We start from the raw sequence: 13,171 nt of genomic DNA, 5'->3' as shown, positions 1-13,171 counted from the left end.
GGACCTCTGATCAGTGTTCTATAATGACCTTTATGGGGAGAATCCCTGCCCCGCAGGTTAACAGTGCTGTGGGCCACGCTAGGTAAATGGGGCCCGTGGTGCAGACCGCCTGGGATGATTGATGGTCTGATAAATGCTTACCTTTATTTCCTTCTGCCAGACTGTCTCTCACTGAACTCTGTTGTTATGGATCGCCCCACCCCCCGCCACCGCGCCCAAGGGATATTTGACTGAGTGGGAACTAAGTCAGTATTCAGGAAGAATTCCTCGGTGTTCTCTCTCCTTGAGGGCTGCTTATAGCTCTCCTTCCCTGTTAGTGGATCTTAATAGTCCCAGTTTGCCTAGGGAGCATTCTAAAGGGTTATTTCTCTCAACTATTGTATTTTTGGACCATGTTTTAAGTCAGAGGACTTGATGACCCAGTTGACACATTAGTAAAGCAATTTAAAATGATGGCTGTTATTACTTCGGGCATCAGAAGAATATTGACACTTGGGGTCTGGGCACAGAGAAGAGCCAGCCCTAGATCTGGTTTCCTAGCAGAGCAAGACCACAAGGAAAAGACCCCAGGAGACCAAGACCCATGAGGTGGCTTCTATGGCGTGAGGCTGATGGGAGTAATTCTCAATTATACACTTGCTTGCAAAAAGAGACGTAAAATGTTTTCATTATACTGATGGGCTTTTTTTTTTTTTAATTTTGTAGTTGTTTTTGGTAAAGAATCTGCCTGAAATATGGGAGATGTAGATTTGATCCCTGGTGGGGAATATCCCCTGGAGAAGGTAATGGCAACCCACTCCAGTATTCTTGCTTGGAGAATCCCATGGACAGAGGAGCCTGGCTATAGTCCATGGGGTCGTAAAGAGTTGGACACGACTTTGTTTTTTTAATTAAAGAAGTATTTGCACAACAGATATGGTTTGACTTCTGTTATTATCGGTTTGTTAAATTTCATCAACATAGTGATAAGTGAATATGACTTAGCCCTTCACCCTGATCAAGACATCATCCCCTATAAGGGATAAGCTGCAGGTCTATGGCTGTGGAGTAAGATACTAAAATGCAAGTGGGTTTATGTTAGTTGAGTATAGAACAGGCAGAATTTCAGGAAATTAAAGCTATTGTCTGAAATTTCCATTTTGTCCTCAAGTGTCTACTTCGCCTTCACCAAGCCTGGGAAGTGAATTGGTGGGATTTTGGTTTCCCATCCTTTTTATCTGCTCATCCCACCTCCATGGAGGTTGGTGATGAGCGCTTGAGTGTCCAGAACCAGGGAAGATGCGCAGGTGGGTGGGGGTTGTGCAGAGAGGTGAAGGGCATTGAGCGCACAGCCCCAGGAGCCAGACCAGGAGTCCCAGACACCCTCAGGGGTCCCTTGGAAATCTCAAATCTGAACTTGAAACTCTACCAGCAGAACCATGTCTCCAACCCATGCACTTTTTTTTTTTCTTAGAAAGAGAAAAAGGGGCTGTTGAAGCTGCTGTCCGGGGCCTCCACCAAGCGCAAGCCGCGGGGATCACCGCCGGCCTCACCCACGCTGGATGCTGAGCTGGGGGCCGAGCTGTCCTGCGGGTCCCCGGGGCCCCCCTGCGCCTGCCCTGGGCCCTGCGATGGGGACGCCGTGGCCCCCGGCCCCCAGCGCAGGGCCTGCTCCCTGGACTCGGCCCCAGTGGCGCCACCCCCCCGGCAACCCTGCTCGTCCCTGGGCCCCACAGCCAGTGAGGTGCGGCCCACCGTGTGCGAGAGGTGGGTTCTTGTCATGGGCGCTGGGAGCCGCCAGGTCTGTGGCACCCGCAGCATCTCCGGCTCCTTCCTGGGGTCTGCGGTGACAGACGGCGCTGGCTCCTGTGCCCCTCGGGTGACGCGCTCCATCTCTGCGGTCCCCTCTACATCCTCACCCCTTTCCATCATGTCTCCAGAGCTCTCCTCTACGGGGCAGTGCTCACGGCAGCCCTGGTCCCTGCCTTCTCCTGGCTCCTTGTTCGCGGCCAGCCAGCCACCCTCATTTCCTCTTCAGCCCTTTTTATCGAAGGTTTATGAACACCACTGCCTGCTAGTTGTAGGGCACCTGGAGTGTTCCGTCCCTCCGAGTTCTCTTCAGCTTCTTCCTGAGCCAGAGTGTGGCAGAGTTCTCCTGGCCCGACCCCTGCTGACCCGCTGATGGGGCACCGTTACCCTCAGAACAGTGAGCCCCGTTCAGTGACTGTGGCCTCGAGTCACCTTTACAAATGGGAGCTGTCCTGTCTGTTTCGCCGCTGGGGCTCTCGGAGCATGTTAGGAAAGAAAATCTACTTAATAAAACAGAAACCTGCTAGGGAAAAAATAAAGCTGATCCAAGAGCAAAAAAAAAAAAAAACCAAAAACCTGCTCGGATTATATGAATTAAAAGCGCAGCATGGTCTGCTGCCTGGAAGATGGCCTGAAGCACTCTGAAACTAGAGGACTGTTTTCCAGTAACGTTAGCATTAGTATGTAAGCATTTGCTGGAGGAGGTGCCCTCTGTCTCTGCAGGCTCGAGTCCCCGTGTCCCTGCGTCTGACACAGAGCATGTTTCTTGTCTGTGGACGTGTCGCCTTTGGGGCAGTATTTTCTGTTAATGATTCAGGATCTTACTGTAAAGTGTTATACTTTACAATGACGTAAATCCACCTGAACTCTGTATTTCAGATGAAATACCCACTGAAACCTGAGGCCTGCACTCAGACAGTTTGGGGGGCTTACTTTATTACCCGGAAGTAACTCGGCAAAGAATTAATCAAACAATTTATGCCTGAAATACAAAGTACACCATTCGCTGTGTACTTTTATGGGGGCATGAGATAATTCTGTGTAGCTCTGACCCTTCTAAAACCAGTTTTGAAATGAGACATTACCCTAAAGTGTTTCTGCCTCACCTGTGAAACCATTCTGTCTTTCCCCTCATCCACTGGACTCTCCGTAAAGCTTTGAGGTTTTGCCCCAAGTTCACGTCCCCCTTCATTCCAAGAGTCTTGCCTTTTCCTACGGTGTCTCTTGGCTCTCCAGGGAGGGTGCCTCTGCTCCTGGACCCAGTCCAGTGACTCATTTACTCTCTCTCGGCCACAGAGGCAGTCTCGGCCCCCGATGCTGAGTGCAGGTCCCCCTGCGAGCTGAGCCTGCCCGCTCTCCTGTCGTTGGTGGTGTCCCTGTGTCTGCCTGGGAGGCTGCTTCACTGTACCAGAGCGCCCCCTGCCCCGCCAGGCTCTGGCCAGTGCCGCCACCGCTCCCTGACCCTGCCCCCAGCACTGGCCCTTTCCAGAGGCCAGGTGTGCCAGTGTCCAAGCTTTTGCACCCCAGCCTTGCTCACAGAGGGGCTCCTTGCTTACAGAAGGCTCCCACAGTCCAGGGCATCTCAACAGGAGGGGCCACAGGCGGCCGCCCCTCCAGACAAGGAGCAGGCGGGTTTACACGTGGGCAGGGCACGCCGGGACCCTCTGCCTGGCATTTTATGCAGGCATTTCCATTTTTACAAGTGGGAAAGTGGTCTTTGGAGAGAATTTCTGCCCCACGTTTATATTTTTATAATCCACGTGCTCAGTGGAATATTGAGTCTAACAGCCAACCTTGCCAGCTTCTCACAGCCTTTTTGCCATCCTACAGTGATGGTGATGCTATGTGTCTAACTCAGCGGCTTAGGTCTGCCTGACTATAGACACAGTCGGAAAAACGTATGGAAGCAAGTAGCATAGGAAAACAGTCTATTATCCTGTTATCCACTGGGAAGGAAATTTTTTGGTTATTCAAAAACTTCCAAGGATGTATTTTAGGGATTATCCCTTTTGGAATTTAAAAAATTTCAACCTAAGGAAAAGCACTTCATGCTAAAAATGCAAGGGAGGTTAGCTTTCACATCAGTCTAATTTAGGAAGCATTTCAGGATCTTAGCATCCTCAATTCACCAGAGTCTAAATGTCACGACTCCTGCCCCCGCAAAGTGCGAGAGTGTGGGGCTCTTCTGGTAGAATTTTTCCTTCTAGAGTTCCACAGAAATATTTTTAATGTCTAATATCAGTCTAGTATGAGATGGGATTCATCTACAGAGGAGAGTGACAACAGGGATAAAATTTCCTCTCGAGGTGGGACCCTGCCCCGTAAACCTCCAGCGGGAGAAAGGGCAGCTCTGCTTCCATCTCACACTATGAGAGCGAGGGAGGCGCCTGGAGGTATGCTGGCAGATCTGGTACCAACTGAGCCTGCTCTCTGAGGAGCAGAAGGAATCTTTTGTGTTTGTGAGAGAGACTGAGGAAAACAAGCAAGAAATGCTGTATTCTGGGGGCGGAATAGAATTGATGACAGCGGAGATAATAAAGCAGATAGTGCAGGCTCTGTTTTGGAAGGACTGGGAAAAATAACTGGGAAACGGCAAAGAGAAAGGAGAAATAAAGTATTTCAGAAGGGATGGCAAGTAAAGTACATGTGACAGTTTTTTTTCCTACTAAAAGAAATTACAGATAAAGGACACACAGCAAGTCATCTCTGTATATTTTCAAGTTTAGGATTTAAACTGATAACCACGTACCTATAAGCCCATCTGCTAAACTGGAAAAGGACCTCTGACCCTTGATCAGGGACCATACCAGAAAACATACAAATTGGACAGAGAGATTAATAGAGAGGCAGCTGGGCTCCCACGGAATGATTAATCTGAGGCTGCGACCGTAAACCCACTGGGTGAAGCAATGAGCGCAAGTCGCTCAGACTTCAAGCAAACTACAGAGCAGGCAAGCTTGGTTGTGCTAGTGCCATACGGTAGTAGAGGTCAGCCACCCGGACAGGACAGCAGGCACCCTGCCTCCCAGAGCCTGGGGACTCGATCTGGGCGAGATCCGGAGAGATTAGAAACAAAAAGACGTGAACTGCAGAAAACATGAGAAAGACCAAAAAAATTAAGGAAGTGGGAAATTTGTGCTAATGAAAGACGAGTGCCCAGCCTGAGCAGAGGCCAGAGTGCCTGAGCCTGGAGCGGAAAGACTGCCCTGGGGGTGTCCGTGGAGCTGCTGCACAGAGCAGGCGTCTCTTTCTTGCACTCCACCCTGGTCAGCGTCCCCCAGATCTCAGGGCTGCACGAGAGGCTGAGGCCCTCGCGGCTGGGCCTGTGAGCTGCCCTCCGTGCCCCCTGTGACCTCCGGGCTTTGTCCGAAAAGAGCAGGAGGCACGTCCCAACAACCAGGAGCCACGTAGCTTTGGATGGTTTTCCTTCCTTCCTTGTCTTTCTTCTTTCTTTCAGCTTTCCATTAATTTTTTAAAATATGTATTTGTCTGGCTGCACCGGGTCTTAGTTGCAGCATAAGAATTCCTAATTGCGACCTGTGAGATCCACTTCCCTAACCAGGGGTTAAACCCTGGCCAGGCTCCTGCACTGTGAGTGGGGAGTCAGCCCCTGGACCACCAGGGAAGTCCCTTCATTTATTTTTAAATTCATTTATCTTTTTTAAAATTGTGGTAAAATGTCCATAAAATGTGCCGGTTTTTTTTTCAGGGATACAGTTCAGTAGCATTAAGTACATTCACATTGTTATAACCAGTGTACATTCACAGTGTATAACCATCACTGCCATCCATTTCTAGAGCTTTTTCGTCACCCCGTTAAACACTCACTTCCCATTCCCGCCTTTCTCAGTTCCTGACAAACCCCCTTCTTGTTTCTGTCTCTCTGGGTCTGACTAGTCTCCACACCTCATAGGTGGAATTGTGTGTGACTGATTTCACTTAGCATAATATTTTGAAGGTTCATCCATGTTGTAACTTCTGTCAGAATTTCATTCGTTTTTGAGGAATGTTGTACATTTGGAAAAATCACTTTGCTATACAATTAAACCTTTCCTTTTGTCATTGGACGTTCTTAGGAAGGATGGCTGTGCTAAGTGTGTACTGTGCTAAGGACCATGCACAGGGCTTCTGCAATCTAGTCAGGGATGAAGTTTCCTTCAGTCGCGGGGCAGATGGAGCAAGGCTTTGAGAGCCTGTTGGACATGGGTGGAGTCCGGGTTTGTCCAAGGGAGCCCCCAGGGGACTGTGTGAGCCAAGACCTGGGGTTGGGGGCAGAAGCCATACCTGGGGGCTGTGTCCCTGTGCACAGGTGTGTGTGCACATTCACGGGGATAACCATTAGCTGTAGCTGCAGAGAGACTGAGGCCATTGAGCGCTTCACATGCCAGACTGGGGAGTAACCTTGCTCCGAGGAGGTGGGAAGCTGTAAAGAATACTGAGCAAGAAATAGCTGCAAATAGAGCTGGCAGTTAAGAAAGTTAGTATGTTGATCACGTGCAGAATGCGGTGCGGACAGGAAGAGACTGGAGGCTGGGAGGACAGGCAGGTTATTCGCTCAGGTGGGAGGCGGCAGAGCAGCGAGGCTGGGGTGCAGACGTGGAAGGTGGACCCCAGGTCCATGGCGGGCGTGGAGAGAAGTATGGCCCCTGAGGCACCGGATGCCCCAGAATCCCTGCTCAGAACACTCGAGGGGGCGTGGCTGGAGCAATGGGTGTTGGGCTCTGTGGCTGCACTCACATTGCCTGGGGTCAGAGAATATGGACTTGGCAAAGCTTCTCCATGCCTGAGATGGTGGCCCGCTGTGCCCAGCGTTGGTCTTGAATGTCGCTGTTGGGAATCTGTGGGCACACCGCTCTTCGAGCCAGGGCCAGGGTCTGAGCAGAGTCTCTGCTGCAGCCAGTGGTCTCCCTATTTTCCAAGGTCATGGTTCTCGTTCCACTCAACTCAGGAGGCTCATCACTCAGCCATGAAAACCCTCTCCCCTGGGGACTCGGCAGGAAGATTGTGGTCTTAGCTCAGCAGCAGTTCTAGTTCAGAAAATGTTTGACAGAGTTGGTTTAGTGCACTTTCTAAAATGCAAATGTTAATCTAGTCACTTTTTTCAAGAACTGCTTTTGTTCCATTTCACCTTTAAGGCAGCTCACAGAGGACCAGGGGCGATACGTTTCATCAGAGATTGGCTCTGAATATGATGAATTACTTGTGTGCTTCTTTCTATAATTATGGAGCTTTGCTCGAATGTTATCCTGCCCCAGATGGCAGCTTTTCACAGGCTCTTCAGCCTGTTGGCGTTGGAGCTGAGACACCTTCTCATCTGGATCCCTTCCTCCGGAGTAGCCCACGATGGACTCGTTCATCCTGCTTTGCAAACTGTCAGAGAAGGGCTTCCAGAACCCTGGCTCCGTCGTTCTAGAGTTTGTCAGGCGTGTGGTCAGGCTGCTGTCCTCCAGGTCATACCTCCTAGAAGCACCAGGCGCCCGCCCGCCCTTGCCCAAGACACACAGTCGTGGTGGGAACTGGCACTTAAGGTGTGAACTCTGTGATAGACAACTCTTGGCAACCCTGTAGCTGAGTGTGTCATGCCTCTGTTGTCCCCACATCATCTGGTAACACCTGTGTGGTCACAGCCATCCTAGTGCAAATATGAGGAGACTGAGGCTCAAGCAAAAGCTGCTCTGAGCATAAGCCCCAGGCCCACTTCTCACAAGAGGCCAGGCCTCTCTGGCTACCCGCAGGCTTGCTCGCAGCCTGTCCTGTCTCTGGCTTCCCAGGACCTCTCACGAACAGCCAGGCAGCCTCCATGCTGCGCTTCTGCTCCACAGCCCGGATGGCAACTTGGTTCCTGAGCCCAGGGTCGCCCAGGAATGGTCCAGGCGGCCACTGGGCCTTTGCAGAGATGCCTGTATTGATCAAGTCATAGCCTGAGGCTCTTGTTCACGTCCTCACGTGGATGGATTCTGGTCCTTATGGGTTGGAGGCTGGTAAAACCAGTGATCCTCCAGAAGGACCGCACTCTGATGGGTTTCATGAGGTTGAGGCAGTTGTGTAGACCCAGTTCCGACGACTATTTTTTCAGCCATGACATTCTCTATGTGCTGTTAAGAGTGAGTCCTAGGAGGCTAGAAGTTCGTTTTCTGACTTTCAGTGCCAAATGAGACTAGAAGTTGAGCTGGTTTTACAGTTCTATTGTTGTTTAGTTGCTAAGTTGTATACAACTCTTGGCAACCCTGTAGCCTGTACCCACCAGGCTCCTCTGTCTGTGGGATTTCCCAGGCAAGAATAGTGGAGGGGGTCACCGTTTAGGCTCTAAGTTCATTTTCTGACTTTGAGAACCAAATGAGCATAGAAACTCAACCACTTGAATAGCTTAATACTCACTGATTAGCATCAACCAGCGAGAGAGGTGTGTCCACATTTATAAGTGTAAAACATTACTCCAGAATCAGAGGCTCAAATTTACTGTGAACATGTATTGTTTCACAGTTCTGAGAGTTAGGAGTTTGGGGGTGGCATACGTGACTGGTCCTGGCTTAGGGCATTTTTTGAGGTTAGTGTCCAGACATCCACCTGAGCTGCAGTCTTGTGAAAGCTTGAGTAGGGAGAGAAGATCCCTTCCAGGTGGCTGCCCACGTCGCCACCGACTTTTGGAAAGAAACCTGACTTACCTGGCCTGCACGTCTGTGCACGGGGGGATGACTCACCTGGCAGCCTAGGTGGTTTCCCGGAGGCTGCCGCACACCTGTTAAGGACCCGGCCTCAGCACCCCAGATCATCATTTGTGCAGGCTATTGGTCACACAGGTGGGCAGAGACCACACAGGGTGAGACACAGCCCACCTCCCCATGGCTTCCATGGCTCTTGAGCATAATTTTGCAGAAGGAAACAAGCCTGGAAGCAGGGGGTAGCTGACCTTAAACCAGCCAGGCTTCAGGAATCTTGAAGTGATAATTACACCTTCTCCCAGTGATCCCTGAGAACGCTCGGAGAGGCAGACCATAGGTCAGACCCGTGGCGATCAGATTGAGCAGGTGGCCCCAGTCCCCCTCCTTGTGTGAACCTTGGGACAAGCTGCCCTGGGAAGAGCTGGGCGTGTAAGGAAGAGCTTCCCTGGAGTCCAGCCTCATCCAGCTCAGTCCTTGGTCACTTGTGGACTTTCATGCACGTCCAAGTGCTGTTCACAGCAGGTCTCTGCTCAACAGGGGATGGTAGCGGTGTGGTTCATTTTACCAACATCATAGGCAGATTTGTGCTCTGTCCTGCTCTGTCAACATCTGAGGCATGCACACTGGCTTTGCCTGACTCTGAGCAGCTGCAACTGAGCCCCCACCTTCCCTCTCCCTCCCCAAATTCTACTGTCATCTGCCTCTGCCCCCCTCCTCCCCCTCCCTCCGTCATCTATCATCCTCCCCTTCCCTGCTCCTGCCCCTCATCATCTGTCTGTTCCCCCATCTATCTAGTCCCCTGTCCATCATCTACTCCCCCGTCTATCATCAATTCCCCCGTCCATCTTTCATTTATTCTCTCTCCCCCCATGTATCATCTGTCTATCTATTCTCTGTCACCCAGCTACCATCTATCTGTTCCCCCGTCTATCATTTACTCTCTCTCCCCGCATGTACCATCTCTCCCTCTGTGCTCTGGAGCCTGACTGTCCATCATCTCTCTGTGCGCCATCTCTCTGCCACCCACCATCTCTCTGTCAGTCACCGTCTCTCTGTCACCCACTTCCTCTCTGTCACCCACTGTCTCTCTGTCACCTCTCTGTCACCCACCGTCTCTCTGTCACCCACCTCCTCTCTGTCACCCGCCGTCTCTCTGTCACCCACCGTTTCTCTATCACCCACCGTCTCTCTGTCACCCACTCTCTGTCACCTACCGTCTCTCTGTCACCCACCGTCTCTCTGTCACCCACCTCCTCTCTGTCACTCACTGTCTCTCTGTCACCCACCATCTCTCTGTCACCCACCGTCTCTCTGTCACCCACCACCTCTCTGTCACCCACCGTCTCTCTGTCACCTCTCTGTCACCTACCGTCTTTCTGTCACCCACCGTCTCTCTGTCACCCACCATCTCTCTGTCACCCACCACCTCTCTGTCACCCACCATCTCTCTCTCACCCACCATCTCTCTGTCACCTCTCTGTCACCCACCGTCTCTCTGTCACCCACCTCCTCTCTGTCACCCACTGTCTCTCTGTCACCTCTCTGTCACCCACTGTCTCTCTGTCACCCACCGTCTCTCTGTCACCTCTCTGTCACCTACTGTCTCTCTGTCACCCACCATCTCTCTGTCACCCACCACCTCTCTGTCACCCACCATCTCTCTCTCAACCACCATCTCTCTGTCACCTCTCTGTCACCCACCGTCTCTCTGTCACCCACCTCCTCTCTGTCACCCACCATCTCTCTCTCACCCACCGTCTCTGTCACCTCTCTGTCACCCACCGTCTCTCTGTCACCCACCTCCTCTCTGTCACCCACCGTCTCTCTGTCACCTCTCTGTCACCCACTGTCTCTCTGTCACCCACCATCTCTCTGTCACCCACCGTCTCTCTGTCACCTCTCTGTCACCTACCGTCTCTCTGTCACCCACTGTCTCTCTGTCACCTCTCTGTCACCTACCGTCTTTCTGTCACCCACCGTCTCTCTGTCACCCACCACCTCTCTGTCACCCACCATCTCTCTCTCACCCACCATCTCTCTGTCACCTCTCTGTCACCCACCGTCTCTCTGTCACCCACCTCCTCTCTGTCACCCACCATCTCTCTCTCACCCACCGTCTCTCTGTCACCTCTCTGTCACCTACCGTCTCTCTGTCACCCACTGTCTCTCTGTCACCTCTCTGTCACCTACCGTCTTTCTGTCACCCACCGTCTCTCTGTCACCCACCATCTCTCACCCACCACCTCTCTGTCACCCACCATCTCTCTCTCACCCACCGTCTCTCTGTCACCTCTCTGTCACCCACCGTCTCTCTGTCACCCACCTCCTCTCTGTCACCCACCGTCTCTCTGTCACCTCTCTGTCACCCACTGTCTCTCTGTCACCCACCATCTCTCTGTCACCCACCGTCTCTCTGTCACCTCTCTGTCACCTACTGTCTTTCTGTCACCCACCGTCTCTCTGTCACCCACCATCTCTCTGTCACCCACCACCTCTCTGTCACCCACCATCTCTCTCTCACCCACCATCTCTCTGTCACCTCTCTGTCACCCACCGTCTCTCTGTCACCCACCTCCTCTCTGTCACCCACCATCTCTCTCTCACCCACCGTCTCTCTGTCACCTCTCTGTCACCCACCGTCTCTCTGTCACCCACCTCCTCTCTGTCACCCACCGTCTCTCTGTCACCTCTCTGTCACCCACTGTCTCTCTGTCACCCACCATCTCTCTGTCACCCACCGTCTCTCTGTCACCTCTCTGTCACCTACCGTCTCTCTGTCACCCACTGTCTCTCTGTCACCTCTCTGTCACCTACCATCTTTCTGTCACCCACCGTCTCTCTGTCACCCACCACCTCTCTGTCACCCACCATCTCTCTCTCACCCACCATCTCTCTGTCACCTCTCTGTCACCCACCGTCTCTCTGTCACCCACCTCCTCTCTGTCACCCACCATCTCTCTCTCACCCACCGTCTCTCTGTCACCTCTCTGTCACCCACCTCCTCTCTGTCACCCACCATCTCTCTCTCACCCACCGTCTCTCTGTCACCTCTCTGTCACCCACTGTCTCTCTGTCACCCACCATCTCTCTGTCACCCACCGTCTCTCTGTCACCTCTCTGTCACCTACCGTCTCTCTGTCACCCACTGTCTCTCTGTCACCTCTCTGTCACCTACCGTCTTTCTGTCACCCACCGTCTCTCTGTCACCCACCATCTCTCTGTCACCCACCACCTCTCTGTCACCCACCATCTCTCTCTCACCCACCGTCTCTCTGTCACCTCTCTGTCACCCACCGTCTCTCTGTCACCCACCTCCTCTCTGTCACCCACCGTCTCTCTGTCACCTGTCACCCACTGTCTCTCTGTCACCCACCATCTCTCTGTCACCCACCGTCTCTCTGTCACCTCTCTGTCACCTACCGTCTCTCTGTCACCCACTGTCTCTCTGTCACCTCTCTGTCACCTACCGTCTCTCTGTCACCCACCATCTGTCACCCACCTCCTCTATGTCACCCACCGTCTCTCTGTCACTCACCATCTCTCTGTCACCCACTGTCTCTCTGTCACCTACCGTCTCTCTGTCACCCACCATCTCTCTGTCACCCACCTCCTCTATGTCACCCACCGTCTCTCTCTCACCCACCTCCTCTCTCTCACCACCTCCTCTGTCACCCACCTCCTCTCTGTCACCCGCCGTCTCTCTGTCACCCACCTCCTCTCTGTCACCCACCGTCTCTCTCTCACCCACCTCCTCTCTGTCACCCACCTCCTCTCTGTCAGCCACCATCTCTCACCCACCTCCTCTCTGTCACCCACCTCCTCTCTGTCACCCACCGTCTCTCTGTTTCCCCCTCGCAGGCACCGGGTGGTGGTCTCCTACCCACCGCAGAGCGAGGCAGAGCTGGAGCTCAAGGAGGGCGACATCGTGTTCGTGCACAAGAAGCGGGAGGACGGCTGGTTCAAGGGCACGCTGCAGCGGAACGGGAAGACGGGGCTCTTCCCCGGGAGCTTCGTGGAGAACATCTGAGGGGCCGCCGGGCCGGACCGCATCTGTCTCCACAGCCCTCCGACGGCCCGCGGGCACTTCGCCCCTTGCCTTGGTCACCTGCCGCCTGCCTTGAGCTGTCTGATACACTCCACAAAGGAACCTAGCTGAGATGGACAACTGTTTACAAGGCTTAACTAATTTATTTGCTTTTTTAAACTTGAATTTTTCCTGTAATAGATGAATTCTTTGGATTATGATTTTGAGAAGTTATTAATTTATGAAACAGTAGCCAATGAGAGGCTGGGTGACCCCCTGTTGGAAGCAACAGAGCCCCCTTGGTGCAGAAGATGGCCCCAGGGTGCCCTGGTGGCTCAGAGGGTAAAGACGGCCCCGCCCTCCCGGGCTCACTCCCTTCTTTGGGTCCGGGATGCCGGCTGTCGCGCTTGGCCATTTCTCTGGGAAGTCAGGGCCCGCAAGTGAACCCAGGGCGCGGAGGGAGGCCCGGGTGGCAAGGTGGGCACCTGTCTTTCTGGTTGGGCCTGGAGTCACTGCAGAACCCAGTCCTCACTTTAATTGTGAGGGTCTCCGATTTCCTAGGAGAAGGGGGAATAAAGCACAACCCTTGGAGAGCATGTATTCAGAAATAGGTTTAGTTGCATCACAGAAGTGGCTCGGCTCAGTGGCTGGACGTTGAAGAAACGCAGTTGCGCCCTGTCTGCGGACGGCCCTGAAT

General features: G+C 52.8%; 1 protein-coding gene across 2 annotated transcripts in view; it reads left to right on the top strand.

Moving 5' to 3' along the window:
• SH3RF1 (SH3 domain containing ring finger 1) overlaps nucleotides 1-12,743 on the top strand; it is a 160,797-nt gene extending 148,054 nt beyond the window's left edge. For both annotated transcript variants that reach the window (XM_052645071.1, XM_052645072.1), the window contains exons 11-12: nucleotides 1,454-1,746; nucleotides 12,309-12,743. In XM_052645071.1, coding sequence (XP_052501031.1) covers nucleotides 1,454-1,746; nucleotides 12,309-12,477 — 462 coding nt within the window. In that variant the 3' untranslated portion in view covers nucleotides 12,478-12,743. The remainder of the gene's footprint in view (nucleotides 1-1,453; nucleotides 1,747-12,308) is intronic.
• Nucleotides 12,744-13,171: the final 428 nt, after the last annotated feature.

This window comes from Budorcas taxicolor, chromosome 8 (genome assembly GCF_023091745.1).
Source record: "Budorcas taxicolor isolate Tak-1 chromosome 8, Takin1.1, whole genome shotgun sequence".
Taxonomy (NCBI): Eukaryota; Metazoa; Chordata; class Mammalia; order Artiodactyla; family Bovidae; genus Budorcas; species Budorcas taxicolor.
Note: the sequence above shows the minus strand (reverse complement) of the source record. Positions and strands in the feature narration are given on the sequence as shown.